At 40.6% G+C, this 23,494-nt stretch overlaps 1 protein-coding gene across 1 annotated transcript in view; it reads left to right on the top strand.

Annotated features, from left to right (window-relative positions):
• LOC125366876 (putative ankyrin repeat domain-containing protein 20A3) overlaps positions 1-23,494 on the top strand; it is a 37,606-nt gene that overhangs the window by 9,462 nt on the left and 4,650 nt on the right. Inside the window, exons 7-12 of the mRNA XM_048367598.1 lie at positions 1,791-1,953; positions 4,630-4,812; positions 6,816-7,082; positions 8,130-8,227; positions 15,984-16,200; positions 19,315-19,630. Coding sequence (XP_048223555.1) covers positions 1,791-1,953; positions 4,630-4,812; positions 6,816-7,082; positions 8,130-8,227; positions 15,984-16,200; positions 19,315-19,630 — 1,244 coding nt within the window. The remainder of the gene's footprint in view (positions 1-1,790; positions 1,954-4,629; positions 4,813-6,815; positions 7,083-8,129; positions 8,228-15,983; positions 16,201-19,314; positions 19,631-23,494) is intronic.

Here is a 23,494-nt window from a genome sequence, read left to right as displayed (position 1 = left end):
AAGCTGGTTAGTAACTGTTTCTATATACTCCATTCAATTGTTTTTCTCTTCTATTTCTAATGTGCCTTAATGTTGTTGATTTCAATGTGATCTAATGAGTTTTTATTTTAATGGACATGAGAGTGAGAAATAAGGGATGGTTTTCCTTCAGTGATTACAGGTTATTGTTGGGTGACACAGAAAGGAAAGACAGGCTTTATATTCACACAAATGAGTTAATTTAGTTCATAGATTTCATACTTGCTGTATCAATGACCTTGGAAATACTATCTATATTTCCTCATTTCCAAAAAGTGTTTAGTATATGTTTATCAGTGATTGGAAAGTTGCACATGTAGAATGAATTTTATGTCCTAGAAGTAGCTCACCGATTACCTTCTTACAGACACTACTATAACCTAATTCTCATTACATTACTTTCAAAACTGATAGTGATTTGAGCAGCCAAGAGACTGTATTCATTTTACTTTGACTCCAAGGAAATGAAGAACATTTCCATTTGAAATAGTTTTCTACCTCAAAGAATTACCTCAGTATTGAAATTACCTTCAAAAAGGTTTTCATTAGAATTACTACCACATCATTTGTTGTGGGCAAGTTTCTCTGTTTTGACATTAGTGAGAATGCGCAAACATAAATGGCTGAGCTTTGGAATACTTACATTGTTTAATCTGTGGAAATCTTCAAATATACACAGATAGGAATTAATTGTATTGATAATATATAGCTCATTATCTATTGTAGAAATTATATTCACTTAAAATTTTGAGTGTGAAGATAAATAGTTATCATAGTAAAAGGCAAACGATTTATACAATCTGAAGAGAAACCAGGCTATGAAATTACTACTTTAGTAGCCCTTAATCTTACTGTAAACTGTGCATCTCAAAATATTGTCAGGATTCTGCCTAAGCAAGGTATTGACATCTCTGCTAGAGATACTATTGGGTGGACTGAACTATCCAAATCAATTTTTGCTGTGGCTGCACTAATTAAGACTACATGATAATACCCCTTATGGTCTCCTTGAGGGCTAAAACAGATAATTTTCCCATGCTATTTACATCTGCTGCTGTTTCCTTCTCCAGCTCAGTTTTGGATGGCTGAGTTAGTGACTTCAGCTGGCAGATATCATGCAGAAGGCTAGCACAGCAGGACATAGCAATGGTGTGGGTTCTTCATCTCATGCCTTGCTTTCTAGTGGTACTGGGACTGACCCAAGAGTTCTGCACATATGAGGAACATGTTCTGATACTGATTTATAGTCTCTCCAGCTCCTTCAGCATCTTTATTCTTAGAGATCTGTGCAGTGTCTACTCTACTCAATGTATAACCTCTCCCTATGCATGGGTTGCAAGCAGGGCCACATCTTTGATAGTAGTGACCTGCTTTTCCTGCTTGAACAAAGCCAAGTTAGCATAAAAACCATCCATTAATCTCTTAGATTTTTAGATCACAACTTTCTTGAACTTCTTAATAACTTTAGGAGTTCTTTAAGCCCTAAGGAGATAATATCCTTTCCCAATCAGATGGGATGTGAGCAGACCAGTGGAATTCTTCGTGTCTGTTGCTTGTATTACAGTCTAATAATGAACATTTTATGTTGTCTCATTGTCCTTCCTAAGATCTCTCAATTCTCCTTGCATTATACACGGAAAGTGTGCAAAGTTTTCTACACATCATATGTGCTTGATCTTATGCAATGTCACATCGATATCTGACAAGAGAGCTCACAAAGTGACCTTTCCCTTTATTAATCAAAATGTTAAGATGATCGCACTTATTCACAGTAAATGCCGAGGAAAAGAGGAAAGCAACGAAGAAACTACTGCATCTCATGAAAATGTTCCCGAAGAAGAGCATACTAACAAACTCCACGTGAAAACACAGCTTGAAACAGATATGACACCACCAGATATGGAACTGAATGGTTCAAAGGTAAACGTGAGTGAGGTAATTAATCTTCCATAATGCTGTCACGTTCCTAACTTTATTAATAGCAGGACGAACTACGTGTGGTGATGCACTAAGTGTGGACAAGGAAGAGCCTGGTGCACTCCTGAAACTAGGAAATCTCAATGTACCTTCAGAATCCCAGGGGGAAACATAACGTGTAGGAGATTGGCTATGCAGAGAAATTATCCAAACCTGGTAGTGGCCCTCGAGGCTACTGTATACAAGAAGTGAACTTGAAGGAGGATGGAATGTATAACTGATCAAGTTGAAGGGGCCATGCTGAATGTGATCATTAGTTGAACTAGTCACCTTCGTTGAAGCCTTCCTACTTCAATAACTCCCAGAAATCCAATAAAGACAAACAGAATGTTGGTAGCCCCAAGCAATTTCTCTGCCTTACTCCCCTCTGCTAACTCATTAATGAGTTAGCAGAGCCTGGAGCACTCCTGAAACTAGAAAATTCCATACAGCCAATGTAACTTCAAAGGGAAAGGATTTGGATAATGTAGAGAAGAGTTGAGCTTGGAGGTGAAACAGGTAGTAGGAAAGGTACACTTGCACTCAGAGCAGGGCAGCTCCAAGGAATGGGTGTTTTTCTAATCTCCAAATCACTTATAGAACAAGAACATAATGGGAAAAGTGTTTCCAAAAATTGTCCTTACAAGACAGTATGTTGTGAACTAGGAATAGTGGAGGAGGGAAGGTGGGAGAAAAATGAGGGTTGAGGCTACAAGTTTGGCAAGAAATGCACTCACTACCTTATGTATGTAACTGTACTCCCTCTGCATATCACTTGAATGATAAACAGTAAAAATAAGTATAAAAATTGTTCTTACTAAATACAATTGAATTAACTGAGAATACATTGAACTGTTGAATCCACTTTTCTGTCATAACTTTCTAAAACTTACCCCAAATCTTCTATCTCAAGGGACTTGCTTTCTTCCTAAGTCTGTGGTTTGGGAGACACTTGCTGAGGAAACTTGTACTCATGCCGTTCCTTGTGGTTCTCGTGAGACTGCTTGAGAACTGCTTGGTAGGAGTCCACTGGAGGTTTTCCTCCCCCATGTCTGTTTATCTGAGTGCTGCTGGCCTCTGGGTGGACTTCCTTTGTGTGTGCATTTCCTCACAGGGGTGGTGGCTCCTAAGGGCAAGAAGTCGGCTACGGAATGCCTTTCTCTCTGTGTCTCTCGCGTCCTTTCTCTGTCTCTCTTCTACTGAAACTCACATGGAGCCACTTTGACCACAGTGTATCCCTTATATTGGTGTTCCAGGTTGTCCTACACGCTATGTGTTCATGGAAGCAATCTAGAGACTGTGCTCCAGAACAAGGACATGCTAAACATGCAATAATTTTATTTTCACCCCACTTAGAATTCTTGCCACTACTCAGTACTCAGAGTTTTTCATTTGCAATCACAGCACGCCACGGTGTAAGCCCAAGATGCTCTGTCACTTTGACGCTTAGCCCCTTCCCACGTGAATGAGACAGACGCAAGCCATTCATCACTGGAACACCAAACATGCTGTTACATTTCTAGAAACACTGCCATTTCATAGAGAAAGTGGCTATACTAACCTGTGGCACTTACAGAATAATTTAAAATATAAAAATTGTGAGATTATTTAAAGTTTGACTACAATTTATCTATCGTCATTCTATTTGCTATATACAAGCCAAGCTGGGTTGTGAAAAAATCTTTGTTTTTGTAAGGTTTAACTTTGAGGGACCGTTTTGTCAAACTGTGTCTCAAAGTTTGGGGGTTATTTTTCAGTAGGAAATAAATGGCACCAAACATAAAAAATCCAATTAAGCATAACAGAACCAATCTCAACAAATATGAAACTTCTTCCAAAGGCCAAGGGCAACAGGCGTGGATGAATAGCCTAGTTTCCCTAGCTTTGGACACTGAACCACACCAACAGCACCATAGAAAATTACTATGTACGGGGTTGAGAATATGCCTAGTGGTAGAGTGCTTGCCTCGTATACGTGACTCCCTGGGTTCGATTCCTCAGCACCACAGATACAGACAAACACAGAAGCAGCTCTGTGGCTCAAGTGGTAGAGAGCTAGCCTTGAGCCAAAGGAGCCAGGGTCAGTGCTCAGGCCCCGAGTTAAGACAAGGACATTAAGACAAGGAAGACAGAACCATGAGAAAGAAAACTTGCGGTAACGGAAACATGCTTATAGTTTAGAAGCTAAAATGTCATCGGTAGCACATTTACTTATCAATTCATTTTGTGCTCCCTACCAGCACAAAGATAACTGACAGGTTGAGAATTTCTACTTCATATTTATTGTGGATTTCTGTCCTACTTGTTTACATGGAACAATACTTCTCCCTGTGTGGAATTCTACAGTAACATTATTAAAGTGTTCACAACGTGAAATTTAATCAACAACAATGAGATTAGCCCATTTCTCTACCCTGTGTATCAGCTGGGGTGACTTGACCCTGACAACTGGCTTATTCCTTCACACGTCTGAAGGCAAAATCAGGTTTCTACTACAGCCATTGGGTGAATCAACATTACTTTGAAATTGGTTGTTTTTCTGAGTTCTTCAAGGGACTCCATTCTAAGAATCTGACAATATTTATAACTCGTTTTGTGTTATACAGTTGCCACGGGAATTCCTTCTTTACCTACCTACACTTATGTATCATGCAGGATGAAAATGTGCACATCCAATCCTCCAAATGTGAACAGCTGTCAAAGGAAATGGGTGTCCTCAAAGAGGAGTTACGGCTCATGAGAAGCGCATATGAGTCACAGACAGAAGAATTTGCAAAGCTGACTCATAAACTATACAGGGCAAAACTTCAGACCAAGCGATACAAAGAAATCTCTAAGGTAGAACAGTGCAAAACCTTTGTGACTCCTTACATGTACTGTTTATGTTACAAAAGTCTATTAATCCAGCACTTTATTTCACTTCTGTTTGATGGAATGTTTTAAAATAAAACAACTACATAATAACCTAAAGTTTTATTTGAAATTTACCTTTTCTCATTTCCTAAAATGTACACAGGCTGTGTTGTTTTGTGATGAAATCTTACATTTTTTCTTTGAGAGGTTTAACTATAAATGGGCCACTTGGTTGAGATATATCCCAAAGTGGGCTTTTGCTTTCTTGATAGAATAGATAGAGCACCACACATGAAGCATACAATCAAACATAAGGGAAATGTCCAAACCAATTCTAAACAGTGTTAACATTCTACCGATGGCATGATCACCAGGTAGTTGGCCTTGTTTTCCTGGTTGGGGATGACTAAGAACACAAACAGCCCCACAGAAAAGTCATATCCCAGCAGAGCCTGGAGTTCCGCAAAGGACTAGCCAAATGGGTGCAAGTGTGGAAGCTCCATTTGCCCAATGGATCGCTCCAATGTGGCATTTTGGGATCCTAGTTGCTTCTCTCCAAAGTCTCATAGTTAACAAGATCCCTACAGCTTCAGAAAAGAAAAGGATTCGCTTAAAGGATAGTTAGGTTTGAGACAGATGAAGTACAATAGGAGGGGTGACATTGGTCACGATTTTTGTACTTATAAATTGATAGCCTGAATTGAAGCCCCCTTGTACAAATACATAAAGAATATTTTTTTAAATGAAGGGGAAAAGTCACATTAAATGAGGCTGTGAATTGCGGTTTTGATTCATTACGCTTGTAATTGTTAGCATAGTTATTTTTATACTAGTTATCTATTCCTTTTCCTCTACATACTGGCTTTAAGATAGCTGGAAGATTATGGGTTTCTATTCATGTTTATTGTGCATTCCCGTCCCATTTGTTTACCTAGAACAATCCACCTCTTAATGTGGAGTTTCAGTGCAACATTAATGTGTTTCCATTTGGAATTGAATCAGTAGTGAAGTCAGCCCATTTCTCTACACTCTGCATTGTATGGGATGACTGTGTCACCAAAAGCCTTGCTCTACATGTCTGGGTGACAGCAGCCATTGAAGGAATCCACATGTGGGCTTCTTCACAGTGTAGTGTAGTGGTGAGATTCTGAAGGCAAACTTCCCAATGAGAGGAAGTTTTCTTGCTGTTTCTAAACTTTTTCTAATTTAATGTTTGAAATAAAACAGTAAATTCATCACATTCTGTTCACTAGAGAGCATTCTCAAAGGCTAGGTCCTATTCAGATAAAGTAAAATTATAGGAGGAATGCCCCCATATATATATATATATACATATATGTATAAATATGTGTATATATATATAGAGAGAGAGAGAGTCAAGCTTGAGAATCATCTCACCAATCAAACCCTATTGCAAAGGAAATCACTTCTTCACAACTTCGTGCTCTTGAAAAGGTACAATTATTTACTTGTTTGGCTTAGAATTCTCCCTGCTTTGTGGCAAGAATCAGACAATTACAAAATCATGTAATTGAATCCAGTCCATTTTGTTCAAAACCATGCGTAGATTATATCACTAAACTTCTATACTGGGACATGTCATACATAGTTACTTGCCAAAAGTCATCATTTTCTGGCATGAAATTCAGATTTACATTAAAAACACTTGAAGATTAGAATACGGCTTATAATTTTAGACAGCATAGATTGCACTCTCTTTAAGTGGAATTGGAATTCTAAGGTTGGAATTAGAGTCATTCTATAAAGAAAAAAAACAAGAAAACTAGGAGACAGAAGTGCAAGACCAAGCACAAGTGTTTTATGACAAAGCTGATCGATGGAGGGAATGTACTTTAACCTTGTAGTCATTTGAAATGAGTTGACTTTCTGCGTAATTCAGGGGAGCATATTCTAAGTATCTTACTATACTCATGATTGATCTGTGTAAGCTTGCCTTTCTTTACCAACCTGTGCTGATGACCATGCAGGTTTCTGCTGCCTCAGAGAATCTGCAGATGGGCAAATATCAACAGCTGCAAGAAGAAAATAATTTCCTCAAAGAGCAGTTACAGTCCCTGCAAAGCAAAAACGATTCACTGGCTGAGGAGAATACAAAGCTGAAGGAAGACCAAAAACATCTTACTGAGAGTTGCAAGTGTACCATAGCTATGACAGAACAGTACAGAATATTCCTCACACAAAAAACGGAAAGCGAAATAAGTGAACAAGCAGAAAAAGTGTCCAACTTTATACAGGTGAATATGTTTATTTCTAATATGCTTAAACATTTATTGGAAGGTATATTTTGGACTTACACATTGTTTCATGTACTTTATTAGAAGTAAATTATATAATGTTTCTATCTTACATATTACATCATATTCTATATGTTCTACATTATTCCCACATTGTAAGGACATTTATATTCAATAACATTCTTTTTATTAAAAATTACTTCATGGGCTGGGGATATGGCCTAGTGGCAAGAGCGCTTCCCTGGTATACATGAAGCCCTTGGTTCGATTCCCCAGCACCACATATACAGAAAATGGCCAGAAGTGGCGCTGTGGCTCAAGTGGCAGAGTGCTAGCCTTGAGCAAAAAGGAAGCCAGAGACAGTGCTCAGGCCCTGAGCTCAAGGCCCAGGACTGGCCAAAAAAAAAAAAATTACTTCATGTTTGAAATCTAGTTGCCATAAAATTAAATTCTTAGAAAACAATAATTCATACAGATTATAACATGCAAGCCAGGCACCTGTGGCTCACGCCTGTAACTAATAGTAGCTACTCGTGAAACTGAGATCTGAGGACTGCAGTTCAAATCCAGCCCAGACAGGAAAGTCTATTGAGACTCCTCTCCAGTTAACCTCCAGAAAACCATAAGTGAAGCTGCGGCTCAAAGTGGTCGAGTAGTACCCTGAGTAGAAAAATTCAGGGACAATGCCCAGGCACTGAGATCAAGCTCCACAATGGACAACCGTCAAAAATAAAACAAATTGGAACATGCTCATAGACTTTCATTCAGGTCAGGTTTTCATTCTCAAATTTGATTGGTCTTGTTCTATTTTATTAAGTTTTATCCATACTCTTGTACACATGCAGTAGTACTTACTTCATGTCATCCCCAAGAGAAAACTGCACTTAGGTATTTAGTATTTAGATTAAATGCAGTGGATAATGATGACAAGTACTGTAAATCCAAGCACCGGCTTTCCCATATCTCATAGTGTTCTACACCACGGATTGAATATAGGAACTTGTTCAAGAAATATTGATTGAACAATGACTCTTCAATTTTCTTTAGGAGCAGAACAGAGCTCGAGCATATCAGGACGCTGTTTGGACATCGACAGTGCAAGCACAACTATCTAAAATCTCCCAGCTATCAAATAAATTACAGGAGTAAGTTTAGAGTCACAGAAAATAAACAAAACTTAAGTAGACTGTAAAACATAGTGTTATGCCTAGATTTCCGGTCCCCAAAGACCACCAAGGAGCCGATACCGATGCAAATGCACAAGAGGCTTTATTGCAAGCTGGAGCCTGGACTCTCAACCGTCACCGACACAGCGGATCTGGATTGAGAGTCCCGACCCTCAGATAGGCAGGGTTTGTACTGTGATTACAACAGGGGCAGGATATTTCCAACTTGGCAGATACTTGATTGGATGGTATTTAGCAAGCATGTCTTGTCCTATTTCTACTGGCTCTCTACCCTATCACTTAACCTATTTTGGCTTTGATAATGGGAACTGGCCTTGATATCAGAAACTGACAGTAGGTGGTCACATAGCACTGATACAGTGGGTTAGTGCAGCGGGTAGAGCAAGTCACACATGGGTTAAGCAAGCCGTTTACAGAAGCAGAATTTGGCAGTCAGGCTGACCTAGTACCAACTTTATTTAAACAATTGCCAACATGTTTTCCCATTACCACTAAGCAAGCTTCAGCGGGCTAAAACAATCCAGTACTCAATCATAAGTAAACCAACCCAACAGTTTCCATGGCATTTCTACTCTTAGTATGGTTATTTCGATAGTCTATGACTAGGATCGTTTTTGACTGTCCATTACCATGGTTGCTACCTAGGTAGAGAGGGGAACAGGGCTCCCTATATTTTTAAATGTCAAACTACAAAATAGTCTCGCGGGTGGGGGTGCAGCCCTCTAGCACGGAGTCATCCCCAGGGTTTAGAAGCTGTTATGGGGCTGGGGATATGGCCTAGTGGCAAGAGTGCTTGCCTCGTATACATGAGGCCCTGGGTTCGATTCCCCAGCACCACATATACAGAAAACGGCCAGAAGTGGTGCTGTGGCTCAAGTGGCAGAGTGCTAGCCTTGAGCAAAAGGAAGCCAGGGACAGTGCTCAGGCCCTGAGTCCAAGGCCCAGGACTGGCCAAAAAAAAAAAAAAAAAAAAAAGGAGCTGTTATAATTTTAGCAGTAAAGCTTATATTTAGTCACGCGGGTTCTGAGGTCAGCCCTTACATTCCCTCCTCTTCTACTGCTTACTGGGGGGGCCAGTCATGCCCTCATTATCCTACATTTTTATGGCTTTCCTGTCCAGGGGCTGATACGGAGACCTCAGCACTCTTAGCTGTACCGCGCTGACACGATCTCTTAGAAATGCAGTGAGCCTCTTAAGATTACAAAGACCAGTAGAGACCAGGTCTGCAAAACAACAAACTTCTTGTCAAATGGTATTTCCACGTTTGGGTCAGCGACCTTACATTATATATCTAAAACCAAACAACTACTAAACATGAAAAGGTCTACAATAGACCTATCAGAGGATCACCATAGCTCCAAAGCTATGTACACATCATATAAGAACAGGATAAGCAAAAACAACCCCAAGAGAAGGACACAGGTGGAGTCTATTGTTGATGTCGCCTTTGAAGTTTCAGGTGAATTTCCTTTGGCGTACCCTATATGGTTACTTTATGTGATTTTAGTACACTGGGTATGGTTTGTATATATGCCTACCTGATCCAGGGAAGAGAAAGAAAAATGAGGGTGTAAGATATCACAAGAAATGGACTCACTGGCCTTGTCAATACAACTTAATTTATTGACACCTTAATAACATTTAATTTAAAAAAGAATACAAGGACCAACCATTAAGATGACTATTACCAACCTCCAAGGTCCTGCTACCGAGGTTTTTAACAATGTCAGCCAAAGGGACCCATTACACAAAGACTCATCCCATCCCATGCTTTCCTGGTGTTTCTCTGCTCATTCCCATATGCTTAACCCCAAGACAGCCTTCCTCTCCAAAGAAACCTGTCCTGTTTGGGAGGATCACTTCTGCCAGGGAGTTGGTCAGCGTCTCAGTGGATGCATGCGTTCACCGATGTCCAAACCCACTTGAGCGGTGAGGAGTTGGTGGATGGCTCCAATGGCTGTCAGGCTGTACTTGATCTGAACCCCAATGGGATGGGAGGGGGTGGGGCAGCCACAGGCAGCAGTGGCTCCCACAGAATGTCACACCACCTGCTGGGCTGCTGCAACTTTCTGCTTAGCCTGGTTCAAGAAGCTCACCCTAAGGCCTGGCTAGTGAACCCCCTAATATAGTCCTGGTTGCCTTTCAGCAAATGCTGGTTGGACAGTTTAGCTACTGCTTCACAACCAAGCCTGGTGCCTAAAGGAGGAGGCGCGGGAACATTGCTTCCTAGGGTGTGATGGCGAACAGGGTGGTGGAGGAGGGCCGGCCAGTGTTCACCAGTCTCAAGGGCTAATTTGGTTAAGCTCTCTTTTCCTCTCTACCTGACTTGAACTTTGGGGGTGACGGGCACAATGTAATTTCCTAATAATCCCCAATGACTTACCTAATAGCTGCCCTACCTAAGTGAGGAAGAGGGGCCACTGTCTGAGCCTATGGCTACTGGAAGTCCAAACCTGGGAATTATCTCCTCTAGAAGCTTCTTCTGTACTCTCTGTGATGTTTCCCACTTGGTTAGGAAAGCTTCCATCCATCCTGAAACAGTGACTAGAAAAGCTAGCAGGTACTTTCTATCTCAGTAAATCACCTCCCTGTAGGCTCCTGGCACCGTTCCTCTTGCCCTCTTTCTCTTGGCGGCTACTCCGCCAGCCACATTTGTGGTCTGGCATGGCACGCTGCTGCTGCTAATATTCCTTCTAATGCCTGGAGCTGCCTGTCCCACAAATGCTACATGAATCGCTTTGTCAGTTTTCCTCAGCCTCTAGATCTATGGAATCGGAAGGACGGTAAGCACAAGCAGCCTTTGAAGGCTGCTGGAGACTCACCCACTGCCTGTCTAACTTGCCCACCTTAGACAAATTGATTGAGCGCTTTCCGGTGGCCCGGAGCCCCCCAGAAGAGCCTGGTGATAAACCTTTGGCCACTCCCTCCCTGCCAGGAATTCAGGGGGAAGAGGACATCTAGTGCCTGAGGCTTCTTTGAGAAGGGAGGGTGGAAGTGGGAGGAGAGCAAGGGGGAAGGGGGCTCCCTACTTTATCCTTCCTCATCTTTTAAAGGGAGCTGATGGGCGAAGATCAGATCATTCCTCTTTTGTAACTTCTTCAGGCTGGCTCAGGGGCGTTGACCTGACCTAGCCAAGAACCTATCACCTTAGTCTACTTTAGCGAGAGGCTGCAGGATTAGATGTCCAGTTTACGAGCTTTCCTCCAAACTGGAAATCACATTCAACTTTTAACTTCTAACAACATTATAGACTTTTGGGGCTACAGCAGTGTCGCCTTTTAACATTTCAGTTTGCAAAAGCGTTTTCCTGACTGGCTGGGGAAACAGATCTCTGATAACCTAACAATGCCTAAATTACCTTAGTAGGCATCAGGTAGGTCTCGGGAAGGACACCATCTCAGGTCCACAAGCTTCCTTCCTGAACAGATGTGCGAGCTCAGAATTCTCACTGCCGCTCAGGGCTTTGAGCAGATGCAGGGGTGGGATTTTAAGCTATCCCTTCATTAGACAATCTTAGCTTTACTACCCACTATCACAGAGGACTGGCAAGTTCCTCCAGGACCTCCTGGCTCTGATGAACTTGTGAAGGCCAAGCACACATGACTCTAGGATCTGACACCCTCGCTGCCATCCACGCAGTGGCTTCCTGCCTCTGGATGCTCCATCTCTTTTGTCCCAGCCTTTTCCATGCTGAGGTCAATGCACCTTTGACATTTCTCTTGATCCGTCGCTGGACTTGGACTCAGGACCTGAGTGCTGTCCCTCAGCTCTTCAGTTCTAGGCTAGCACCCTACCACTTTAAGCTCCACACAATTCTGTTCCCAGCACTCTGCTGGCTCAATACACATGAAGACTCTCACAGGGACCTTTCTCTGCCTGGGCTGGCTTTGAACCACAGTTTTCAGATCAATGAATCTTACAAAAGTCCTCTTACTCCAATTAAAGCAACAAGATGGTCCACACAGAAGTAGCTTTTAAGCATCATCTTAACTGGAACTTGGTAAAGGCCAAAGTTACATTTGATAAACTTGTAAGAATCATCTGTCCTTGACTGTAGTTCTACCTGGAAATTTATAAAACCAGCAAGGCAAATTGGAATAGCAAATTAAAACAATCATTTTGGCAGCCTAAATTATTTCTTTTGTCCAATTGCAATGAAACATTTAGGACAACTTTATTTTCCAATCTCATATCTAGAAATCCATCTTGATCTCTAAACTCTTTTAGTAACCTCTGCTTTAATATTTACATTTTAGCTTTCAGTTGTATTTAAAGAACTCTGAAATCTAGAGGCACTGGCCACAGTCTGTTCCCTCCGGGTGGCTGCTTTAAAGGGGTCATTTGTTTCCCTGCGGTCTGCGTTACATGCCTAGAACACCTCTGAACTCAAATGACAGTTTTCCCTCCATGCAAGAATTACACATTCCAGAATGACAAACAAGAATCCAGACTTAGTATCTTTGTCCCCTTTTTTAAGATATATCCAAATTGCAACATAGCCTAGAAGTCAAATTACATTGTCCAGATAAACTTTGAACTGTCTTCTGAAAACTTTTTTTAATGTTTGAAACCTCCCAAGGAGCAGTTATAGACTTCAATAGCATCATCACAACACCTATTTTACCATCAGGATGTTATGTCCACCTGTAAGGAAAAGATACGGGACAAGGAAAAGCCTCCATTTGCCCATCCTACTCCTTGGGGCTGGGAGAATTGCCTCTGTGCCAGCTTACTCTTTTCCACCATGTGTGGACTCCCCCAGGGCCTGGCCCACCCCATGGACTGGCTAAGCTGCCCCTTTGCCACATCACCTCTCACTCCTGAGGATAGGCTCGCAGGCCTGGCCTAAGGGTTTCTGCCTTTTTTTCCATCTCTCCCTGAGAAACCCAAGCAATTTTTTTAACAGGGATAAACATTAATATCCAAATTTCTGACATTTAGCCCTGAATATTAACAGCAGAGGAAAATAAATTTCACATTTCCAATGCTTTTGCTAAACAAAATAACTTGATTACATGTTAAATAGCCTTATGCATTAAGATACCAGACTTAAAACTGCAAATTAAAGAATCCCTAGATACCTTTTAACTGTTTGTATTAAACTATGCACTAATCCTTTAAAGCATTTGGTAAGGCCGAACTTGATGACCTTTGAACGTCAACTCACCCATTCTTATATTATACTGACAGTTTTCATCTGGAACATGTTCACACTCACACCTGCACACACATACACATGCAAAAGATCTTAAAGCGAGCAAAATAAATGTCGGCCATACTTTTTCCAGTGGCAAGAGGTATTTATGCCAATCTTACTCTTGCAATAACCAAGATTTAAGACAAAAGTTAACAAATGATTTTAGCATTCTCCGGTCTCATTTACCAGGGCTTTCTAGTTTTAGCAAGACATTTTAGTGCACTAAGTACTTTTCTGCTGAGGAAAGCTGTTTGGGGGTTCCCTGGGCTAAGACTCAGCCCACCCAGTCCTTGACTCTAGTCTGAGCCCAGTTTTGACTAGAGCATTGTACAGATCAATTGGCCTTTAAATACCTTCAGTTGGAAGAAAATGGCTACTTGAAGCTGATCTCTCTTCCCCTTGGTCTTTCAGACTTGGGGGGACCTGGGGAGGCTGTTTGGAACTCTATACCAGCAGAGACCAGGTGTCTCTTGGAAACTGTTCCTGAGGAGGTAAAAAGGGCATTAACTAGGAAGGGAATTTTCCAGCAAATCATGCCAGACCAGGATGTAGAACAAAAGGTGATTGGTTTCCCTTTTGTTACTTCTATACTCAATCCATGTGCCTGGCTTTTCATGTCCTTGAAATTGTCTGTCAGAAGAGAAAGGGAGTCTTCTGAGTCTGTCCCATCTTATGTGAGTTTCAGAAAAGTAGATACAAACAGCCAGAAGCAAACACCAAAGAGACGCACCAAAGGCACAAAGCAGATTTTCAGTGAACAAATTCCTTCGGCCCAGAGGAGGAAGAAATGAATAGGGATTGTTGGCCTTAGGCTGCTGCGCCCCAGGAGCAGCCCATTTCCTTCCTACTGACTATACTAAGTGAGGAGGGGACTTTGTTCCCCACTAAGGAGGGGGCCTGGTCTTCCAAGATGACCCACCTACATGTCTGCTAAGTCTTATGACAACCTTACAGAATATTAGTTACTGGTTATTAAGGACGCCAAAACACACAAGAAAAACAAGTGTCACACTCTGGTTTGAGGGTCCTGGGATCTTGGGGTTCTGGGAAGAGTCCTCCAAGCTGTTATGCCTAAGATTTCCAGTCCCCAAGGACCACCAAGGAGCCGATACCGATGCAAACGCACAAGAGTCATTATTGCAGGTGGAGCCTGGACTCTCAACCATCACCAAGCTGATCTGGATTGAAAGCCCGGACCCTCAGATAGGCGGGGTTTTTATTGTGATTACAACAGGGGCAGGGTATTTACAACTTGGCAGATACTTGATTGGATGGCATTTAGCAAGCAAGTCTTGTCCTATTTCTATTGGCTCTGTACCCTATCAGTTAACCTATTTTGGCTTTGATAATGGGAACTGGCCTTGATATGAGGAACTGACAGCAGGTGGTCACGTAGCACTGATACAGTGGGTTAGTGCAGGGGGTAGAGCAAGTCACAAATGGGTTAAGCAAGCCGTTTACAGAAGCAGAATTTTGCAGTCAGGCTGACCCATTATCAACTTTATTTTAACAATTACCACCATGTTTTCCCAAGCTTGAGCAGGCGAAAACAATCCAGTACTCAGTCATGAGTAAACCAACCCAACAGTTTCCATGGCATTTCTACTCTTAGTATGGTTGTTTCGATAGTCTATGACTAGGATCGTTTTTGACTGTCTATTACCATGGTTGCTACCTAGGTACAGAGGGGAACAAGGGCTCCCTATATTTTTTAATGTCAAACTACAAAATAGTCTCATGGGTGGGGGTGCAGCCCTCTAGCATAGAGTCATCCCCAGGGTTTAGGAGCTGTTATAATTTTAGCAGTAAAACTTATATTTAGTCACGTGGGTTCTGAGGTCAGCCCTTACAATAGTTTTGATATGATAGACTCATGAGATTACTAGGAAGAGGAACCTAACTGAACAAACCAACTTTGGAAAATACTATGAATACATTAATTTTCTCCTAACTTATTAGAATAGAACAGTTTCTCCTCTTGGTTTACTTTGGGGCTTTATTGGTTGCTGCTCTGTTTTTCTTCCTATTCTAAGTGGCCTAAGTTTATTATTCATAGTTTAAACACCTATTTAAGGAGAATCATACGTTGTTTCACTGAAGTTATGCATGATAAAGTGTCTACTATAACCACATATGATAATACAGAGATGATTTTACATAGATAGTAATACTTACATGAGGAATCCTCTAAGTAGAGCCCTACCAGAGGGCAGCAGTGACAACTGTGGAGCCAGACATCCCTGACAATCACTTGTCTCCTCCCTACAGTGTTGGAATTAACTTGCCAGGAATGAGTGTGTGTGTGTGTGTGATTATTTAGAATAAATTACAATTTTACACGTTATACAGTTGGCATTCATTAACCAATGTGTATTTCAAGATACTGTTTCAAGGAACTTAAGTTTGGTCTTAAGGCTAATTTTAAAAGTTAGTGTTTGCACCTTTTTTCTTAAAGCCATAAGTCCTTTGGGTCTAACTCAGGGAAAGATGGATTCCTGGATGTTTGCCTTTTGCAGATGTGAAAGAAAGATTAAGAGACTGGAGGATGAAAATTGTAAGCTTCATCTAAGAGTTCATCTGTGTCAAACATCGTCTGAAACTTTTACTACCAGGAATAGCTTAAACAACCCTACTGAGAGAAATTCTCAGAGTTTTCTGGGACCTCGGACGCACTTTTCAGCAAGAGAAGACTATGCGGATTTGAGCCCAAGACTAAGATCTGCATTTGAGAAGGTGGATGCCTTCCTGAGAAAACTTTAGGTTAGTTACAGTATCTTTTTCATTTTGGATTTCAGACTTCAGACACGTTCTGTCTTTGATTTGATGAATTATTGAGAAGTACAGTTGACTTATTTGTGCCATACAAATATGACAATAATCTCTTTTAAAAAGCAGCACAAGTCAACAAATGTGTCCCATTTCAAGTGATGCTCATTTCCTAATAATTCAATTCGATACATGTATTTAAACTAAAACTGTTTCAACTATCTTTAAAAAGTATAATTAAATGAGATATTTGAGAATAAATGTGACTTTCTATAAATAAAGTTATCATGTGTTACCATACCATACCAGAGCAAGAAAAGTAAGTTCACACACACACACATAAACACACACACACACACACACACACACACACACACAGTTTTCTGTTCTTGGTGCATTGCAAAAGTTTAGGAGGCAATACTTGAAAAATAAGTTGACTATAATTAAAACAAGCTTTAAATTAATATGTTATTTGAAAAGCCCCTTTCATTATAGGAATTGTTTTGCTATCATCGTCTTACTGTGTCCTTGCCTAATAGAATAGCCTAACATATGGATTAAGATTGGTATGTGAGTTTCTTAACAACAGTTTGCTATAGAACAATCAGTTCCTTGACTAAAGTAACTCTATGAATATTATCTGCATATGTGTTTTTTCTTTAATCACATGCATATATCTAAATACATAAATCATTGTTCTACATTCACTTACTCATCCATTAATTTATATAGCACTTTTTGCTTCTTTAGACAGGATCTCACTAGCGAGCCCAGATGTCTAGGATGAAATATCCCTTCATGCTCAGCCTTGTCAGTGCTATGATTGCAGGCTGCTAAGCCAAGTGCCTTACGTTTACTCAGATGGTAGTTTGAGCCAAATTTTGAAGAAAAAAAATGCCTAAGTTACATACCTATGCTAGAATTCTAAAGTGATCTGTTCCTGCCACTGCCATCTGATCATGTGTTTATGAGACACTTAACATTTCTGTTTTCTTTTTCCATTTCCCATATCTTGGCTACCTAGGTCTGGCCATTTTGGAGGACAAATTATAGTTGCGAGATCAGATGTAAGTATTTCCCCAAAATTATAATTTGGTAAGTTATTTTAAGTCAATAGTGCAAACTTTATTATTCCTATGAAATGTACCCACTCATCTAGTTGGTGCTCCTAATTTCATTTTTACCTGAAAAGAAGCTCCTTTATGTCTTTTCTTTTTTGCTGGTCCTGAGGCTTTGATTCAGGGCCTGAGCGTTGGATGCAAGCTTTTGTGCTCAAGGCTGGAGGTACAGCACCTCCAGCTCTAACTCTACAGCATCCTTGATGATGAATAGGAGGCAAGAACCACACAGGGACTTTGCTGTCTTGGCTGCCTTTGAACCTCAGGCCTCAGCTCTCAGCCTCCTGAGTAGCTCGCACCCCAGGCAGAAACTACCTGGACACTGTGTTCTCTTTGTTCTCGGTTGCTGTCCTGTTCTGGAAGGAGGATAAATGACAGGTTGGTGATGGACTTATTTTGTGATTCTCCGTGGAACACTGCAGGGATATGGCTTAATGACAGGGCGACCATAGGTAAAGATTTGAAAAATAAAGTGGGGACACTAACTGTGGAAATCATAATTAATCAATCTCAAAACTGAAAGAAAGAAAAATGCGCAATTTATTCAGTCAGATGGAGGCTAAAGTACTTTGCTTCGGGGGTAGGAGCTACACAAACCCTGATCTATAGAGGGGTTAGAGTTCCAAAATTCCTTTCCTTCCTTAACTGTGAGTTCTTACCAGCAGATCATTACCTTTTAGATCTCTAGAGGATATACTCTTACTTCCCCATTTATATTTATTTCGATAGGCCTTAATGGAGACGAAAACTTTTTAATAAGTGAGATACAGCGTAGTTAGCAACGTAGAAAAAAAGAATTCATGTATAGTTTTATATACTTAGTTATAAGTAACAATTTATTAGACTTATAAACTGCTCTTTAAATAAAATTCTGCTTAGTTAAGACTTAGCTTTTTGAAGCCTGGTATAGAGCTCAGGCCCTGAGTTCAAGTCCCAGGATTGGCCAAAAAAAAAAAAGTTAGTTTGGGTGCTGGGAAAATGGTGAAAAAAAAAAAAAGCCAGACTTAGCTTTTTTAAGTTTCAGTAGAACTTGACAGTATCAATAGTACACAAGCAATTACCTTGATAAGTAATATTTTTCTTTCAAATAATTTCATTGTTACAGAGAGTAAATACCTTACTCTAACTCTGTGTATTAATCTTTATCTTTGGAAACCTTTTAAATAAACTTAAATTACAGTTAACCTAACCAGAGGCCAAACATCCCATTTTTTAGAAGAAATGTTTATATTAAACCAACTTTTTAAGTTGAAATGCTACATGTTTAGTGCTTATTTTAAGGTTAAATTAGACTGCTTCTGTGGTATCTTTAGAATTTAGAATGACATGTACACTGGCTAATTTGACTGATGATTTAAAGTTTGCTACAATGAGTATTGAAAATTTGTACTGTATAGATATGTTACACCAAATCTTGAATTGAACTTTCAAAATCTCTTCGCTATATTTAAAGCCAAGAGCTCATAATTAGATTTTATTTGAGCACTTAAGAGATTTCATTTAACCTCTCTAAACGATATCAAAGGTCTGGAATTCAATATTTTCGTATGAGACATTCCTGGATAAGTCTTGATAACATAACCAACATTTTTAACACAACGCTGTTCTTCAACGAAGTAGCGGAGAAGCAAACCAATCTTAACCTGTGCATGCCATCCTGATGAACCCCACGTGTTCAGAATCAACGTTACCCAGTCACCAAGTCTCCTTGGTTGTTTACTGCTTTTTTCCCCTTATTTGGGTTTAACTTGATTGAGATAACATGACCAACCCTTGACAGTTATAGTGGCTTTTATGCACTAAAGACAACGAATCCTTTTTTATGTTTATACACATAAGTACAATAAGTTTTAGATATTATAAGCATGCACAAAAATTGTGCTAAAAACAAATGAACAACTTCAAGTTGGCCCTAAGTTATGTCCTAGAATTCCTGTAGCAAGGCAAATATTTCTGCCCACAGTTTGATGACCTGGACTCTGGTGTCCCCGTCACACTCCTGACCCCCCTTTTTGCTTCCCCCGCTCGTCCTCCTGGTGGGAAGAGCCACGGATCCCCAACCCCAGCCCACGAAGCAGCTACCGCAGGCTCGCAAGAGGCAACGCAGGATCCCAGCAGGGACGGTCCAGACCCTCACCCAGGACGAGAAGGGATCTCAGGGAGGACCAGTGGACGGCACGCCACCCCGACCATGCTAGAGGGAGGACCGCAGGGAGGACCGCAAGAGAGGAAGCCAGCTCAGCCTCGGAGGACACGCGCAGGTGCCGTTCTCCATGCAGGTGAGTGAAATACCTTTAACCCTTCCCACTGCGGAGCTTGCAGAGCAGGGAGTGCATTTCGTGGGCAGGGCACAAGATCAGGCCTGAGGACCGGTGGACTAGAACTGAAGACCCAGAAATGAACCCACCCACCCGCGGCCACCTCATCTGTGATAAGGGAGCCAAAAAAAAGACAGAAAACAGGATGGAAGAAAGACAGGTTCGTCCACAAACGGTGCTGGCAACATTGCGAATCCAGACAGACACCATGACAGCCACTCCTGCCCTGACACTTTTTGAATGATGTGCTGGAGAGGAATATTGTTGTAAATATATAAATAAACATCCGTAGGATAAATTCATTATGGTATACAAGAAGGTCTCTGAAAAGTAACACTTGGAAACATGAAATATCTGTTTTCCTAGGAAATAGTTCATTTTCATCAGTATTATGCATTCATTTTTATATCAGAATACCTACATTCACTAGAAAATTGATTTGTTTAAGACTTGTTGGCAAACATCTAGACTACTAGGAAAACCCTAAGTATTGTGTTGTACAAATGTTTAAATGTTTCTAATATTTGTCTGAAGTCATGTATTTAATGGGAAAATATTGAATTTGTCATTCTATGAGGTACCATATAACTAGAGGACTAAAATAAGAATGCGTCAGATATGAGGGCATTGATTGGCATGAGAATATTTATGTCATATGCATAATATATAGTGAGCAATCTCCAACAGCAAAAACTAGGCTCACATCATTCAGATGAAATGCAGTTGATAAGATAATAAATTTAAGCTGCAGCAGCATGTTAATATATTTTAAATTGATTGTTTGCTGAACCACTGAGGCAGAAGTGATGGGAAACAATATAATTACTTTACACATGCTCATGGAGATGGGATGTCGGCTCTATAAGACAAAATCTTCACAAAATTGATCTTCAAGGACACCTACAAGACCATGCAGAGCCCTCTCAAAGGGTTGAGATTTACGAAAAGGTCCAGACCAAAAAGCTATAGAAGTCAAAGTGGAATCATACTAACGAAACGTAGCTACTTGTCTCAAAAGCATAATTTGTAGTGAGACAGTGAGGTCGCTGGGAAGGAAAAGTAAATAGAATTTAGCATAATATTCTGAAGGAATTTAATTCCCTGATACTTATAAAAGACTAGTCTACTGCTGTTGAATTCCTTCATCATAGTTCAGTTTCATGTGCATATTTTTTCTCATATTTCGACATAGAGCTAATTAGTTGTCAGTTTGTAGCTCAACACCTGATCTTGACTATGACCTTGCTACCAGCAGAGAGTGCGCAGAACCAGGCTGTCCTCAACTGATGTAAAAAAATAATGACATGATAATGGGAAGGTATATAATTTCCAAAGCCGTGAAACTATAAATCTCTGGTCAGGTTTGGGGAGTGTGAGGAAGGCAGAGCCGGCAGGTCCCACCCCTGACACCTTGTGAGGATGAAATGGGCCAAGAGCTGCTTGTGGTCTTTTAATCTCCGCGTCACCATCTTCCTCCCTAGATGTTGCTGTTCTGAGTGAATCCTCACGCTAAAAGCTGGATATCTCAAAGAATGCATGCATGGTGACAGCAAACGGCAGCCAGATGACTTCTTTTCATTGCTAAATGACTTTCCTCAATACCAGCGTTCAGGTATGCTTAATTGTATTTTGTGTTGAATGTTGAGTACGATTATTCTTTCCTTCTTTATTATCAACGTGAATTACAGAGTAGTTACAGTTTCATACATAAGGCAGTGAGTACATTTCTTGTTCAACTTGCTACCTCTTCCCTCACTTTTCCCCCGCCTTCCCCTCCCCCTTCCCCTCTCCCCTCATGAGTTGTGCAGTTGGTTTACACCGAATGGTTTTGTAAGTATTGCTTTTGGAGTCGTTTGCCTTTTTATCCTTTGTCTCTCAATTTTCACATTTCCTTTCCCGTCCCTAGTTCGAATACACGTATATACAGTATCCATGGTACTCAGATGAGATACAGCAATAGCGGGGGTACAACTAAAGGGAGGGAATGCGCGAGGGAAAAAAAGGTTACGGTTTCACATGGCATGTTGAAAATAATTACAACAACGATATAATACTTGTTTCCATAATGTGGAGTTCATTTTTCACTTAGCATCATCTTATGTGTTCATATGGTCATAACTGTTGAGCTACTGTGATCTCTCTTATGACGAACCTGAACATGTGCTAATTATTCCCTGTGAGGGAGACCGCAGAGTCCATGTTTCTTTGGGTCTGGCTCACTTCACTTAGTATGATTTTTTCCAAGTCCTTCCATTTCCTTACGAATGGGCAATGTCATTCTTTCTGATAGAGGCATAAAATTCCATTGTGTATATGTGCCACATTTTCCTGATCCACTCTTCTACTGAGGGGCATCTGGGTTGGTTCAATATTGTAGCAATGACAAATTGTGCTACGACAAACATTGTTGCGCTGGTGGCTTTAGTGTGGTCTTGCTTGTGGTCTTCTGGGTAGATGCCCAACAGTGGGGCTACTGGGTCATAAGGGAGCTCTAGGTTTAGCCTTCTGAGGAATCTCCATACAGCTTTCCAGAGTGGTTGAACCAGCTTACATTCCCACCAACACTGTAGTAGGGTTCCCTTTTGGCCACATCCCCTGCAGCATTGGGTATTATTAGTTTTGCTGATATTGGACATTCTTACTGGTGTTAGATAGAATCTCAGTACTGTTTTGAGTAGCATTTCTTTTATGGCCAGTGATGTAGAACACTTCTTCATGTGTCTCTTGGCCATTCTCATTTCCTCCTCAGAGAAGTCTCTTTTTAGGTCTTTGGCCCATTTGTTGAGGGGGCTTTTGGTTCTTTGAGGATTTGTTTTGGAGGAATTTATTTTTTTGACTTCTACGTATAGTTTGGATATGAGGCCTTTTTCTATTGTATGGCTGGTAAAGATCTTCTCCCAATGTGTGGACGTTCTATTTATCTTGGCAGCTATGTCCTTTGCCCTGTAGAAGCTCTGCAGTTTCATGCAGTCCCATTTGTCCTACTTTTTTTCATTTGTTGAAATTCTGTGCCTTTATTAAGGAAGTTTCATCCTGTGCCAAGGAGCCCAAGTGTTTCTCCTATTCCTCCTTGCAATGTTATTAGGGTATCTGATTTTAATTCAAGGTCTTTGATCCATTTGGAATTTATTTTGCTGCGGGGTGTTATGTAAGGATCTAGTTTCAGTTTATTACAGGTGTTGAGCTGGTTTTTCTATTACCATTTGTTGAAGAGGCTGTCTTCCATCCTGTCTTTAGCTACTTTATCAAAGATTATGTAGCCATAGGTCTGCTTGTTCATTTCTGGGTCTTCAGTTTTATTGCATTGGTCCTCAGGCCTGGTCTTGTGCCAATACCAGACAGTTTTTATTTCTATAGCTTGGTAATTCAACTTGAAGTTTGGTGTTGTAACTCCTTCAGCACTATCCTTTTTACTTAGGATAGCTTTTGCTATTTGGTGTCGTTTATTGGTCCATAGAAATTTCTGGATTGCTTCCTCTATGTTGTTAAAGAATAGTGTTGGGATATTGATGGGTATTGCATTGCATTTGTAGATAGCCTTTGACAACATTGCCATTTTCACCATGTTGATCCTCCCAACCCAGAAGCAATGTGAGGTTTTTCCATTTCCTTAGTTTTGCTTTCATTTCCTTTTTCAGGTTTTTAAAGTTCTCATCATAGAGGTCTCTGACTTCTTTGGCTAAGGTATTTGCTAAGTATTTTATGGTTTTTGAGGCTATTGCCAAAGGAGTTGCTTTCCTGAATTCAGCCTTGCTCTTCGGGTCGTTGACATGGAGAAAAGCCATTGATTTTTGAGGATTTAGTTTGTATCCTGCTCCCTGGCCA

This window comes from Perognathus longimembris, chromosome 18, assembly GCF_023159225.1.
Source record: "Perognathus longimembris pacificus isolate PPM17 chromosome 18, ASM2315922v1, whole genome shotgun sequence".
In the NCBI taxonomy this organism is placed as follows: domain Eukaryota; kingdom Metazoa; phylum Chordata; class Mammalia; order Rodentia; family Heteromyidae; genus Perognathus; species Perognathus longimembris.
Note: the sequence above shows the minus strand (reverse complement) of the source record. Positions and strands in the feature narration are given on the sequence as shown.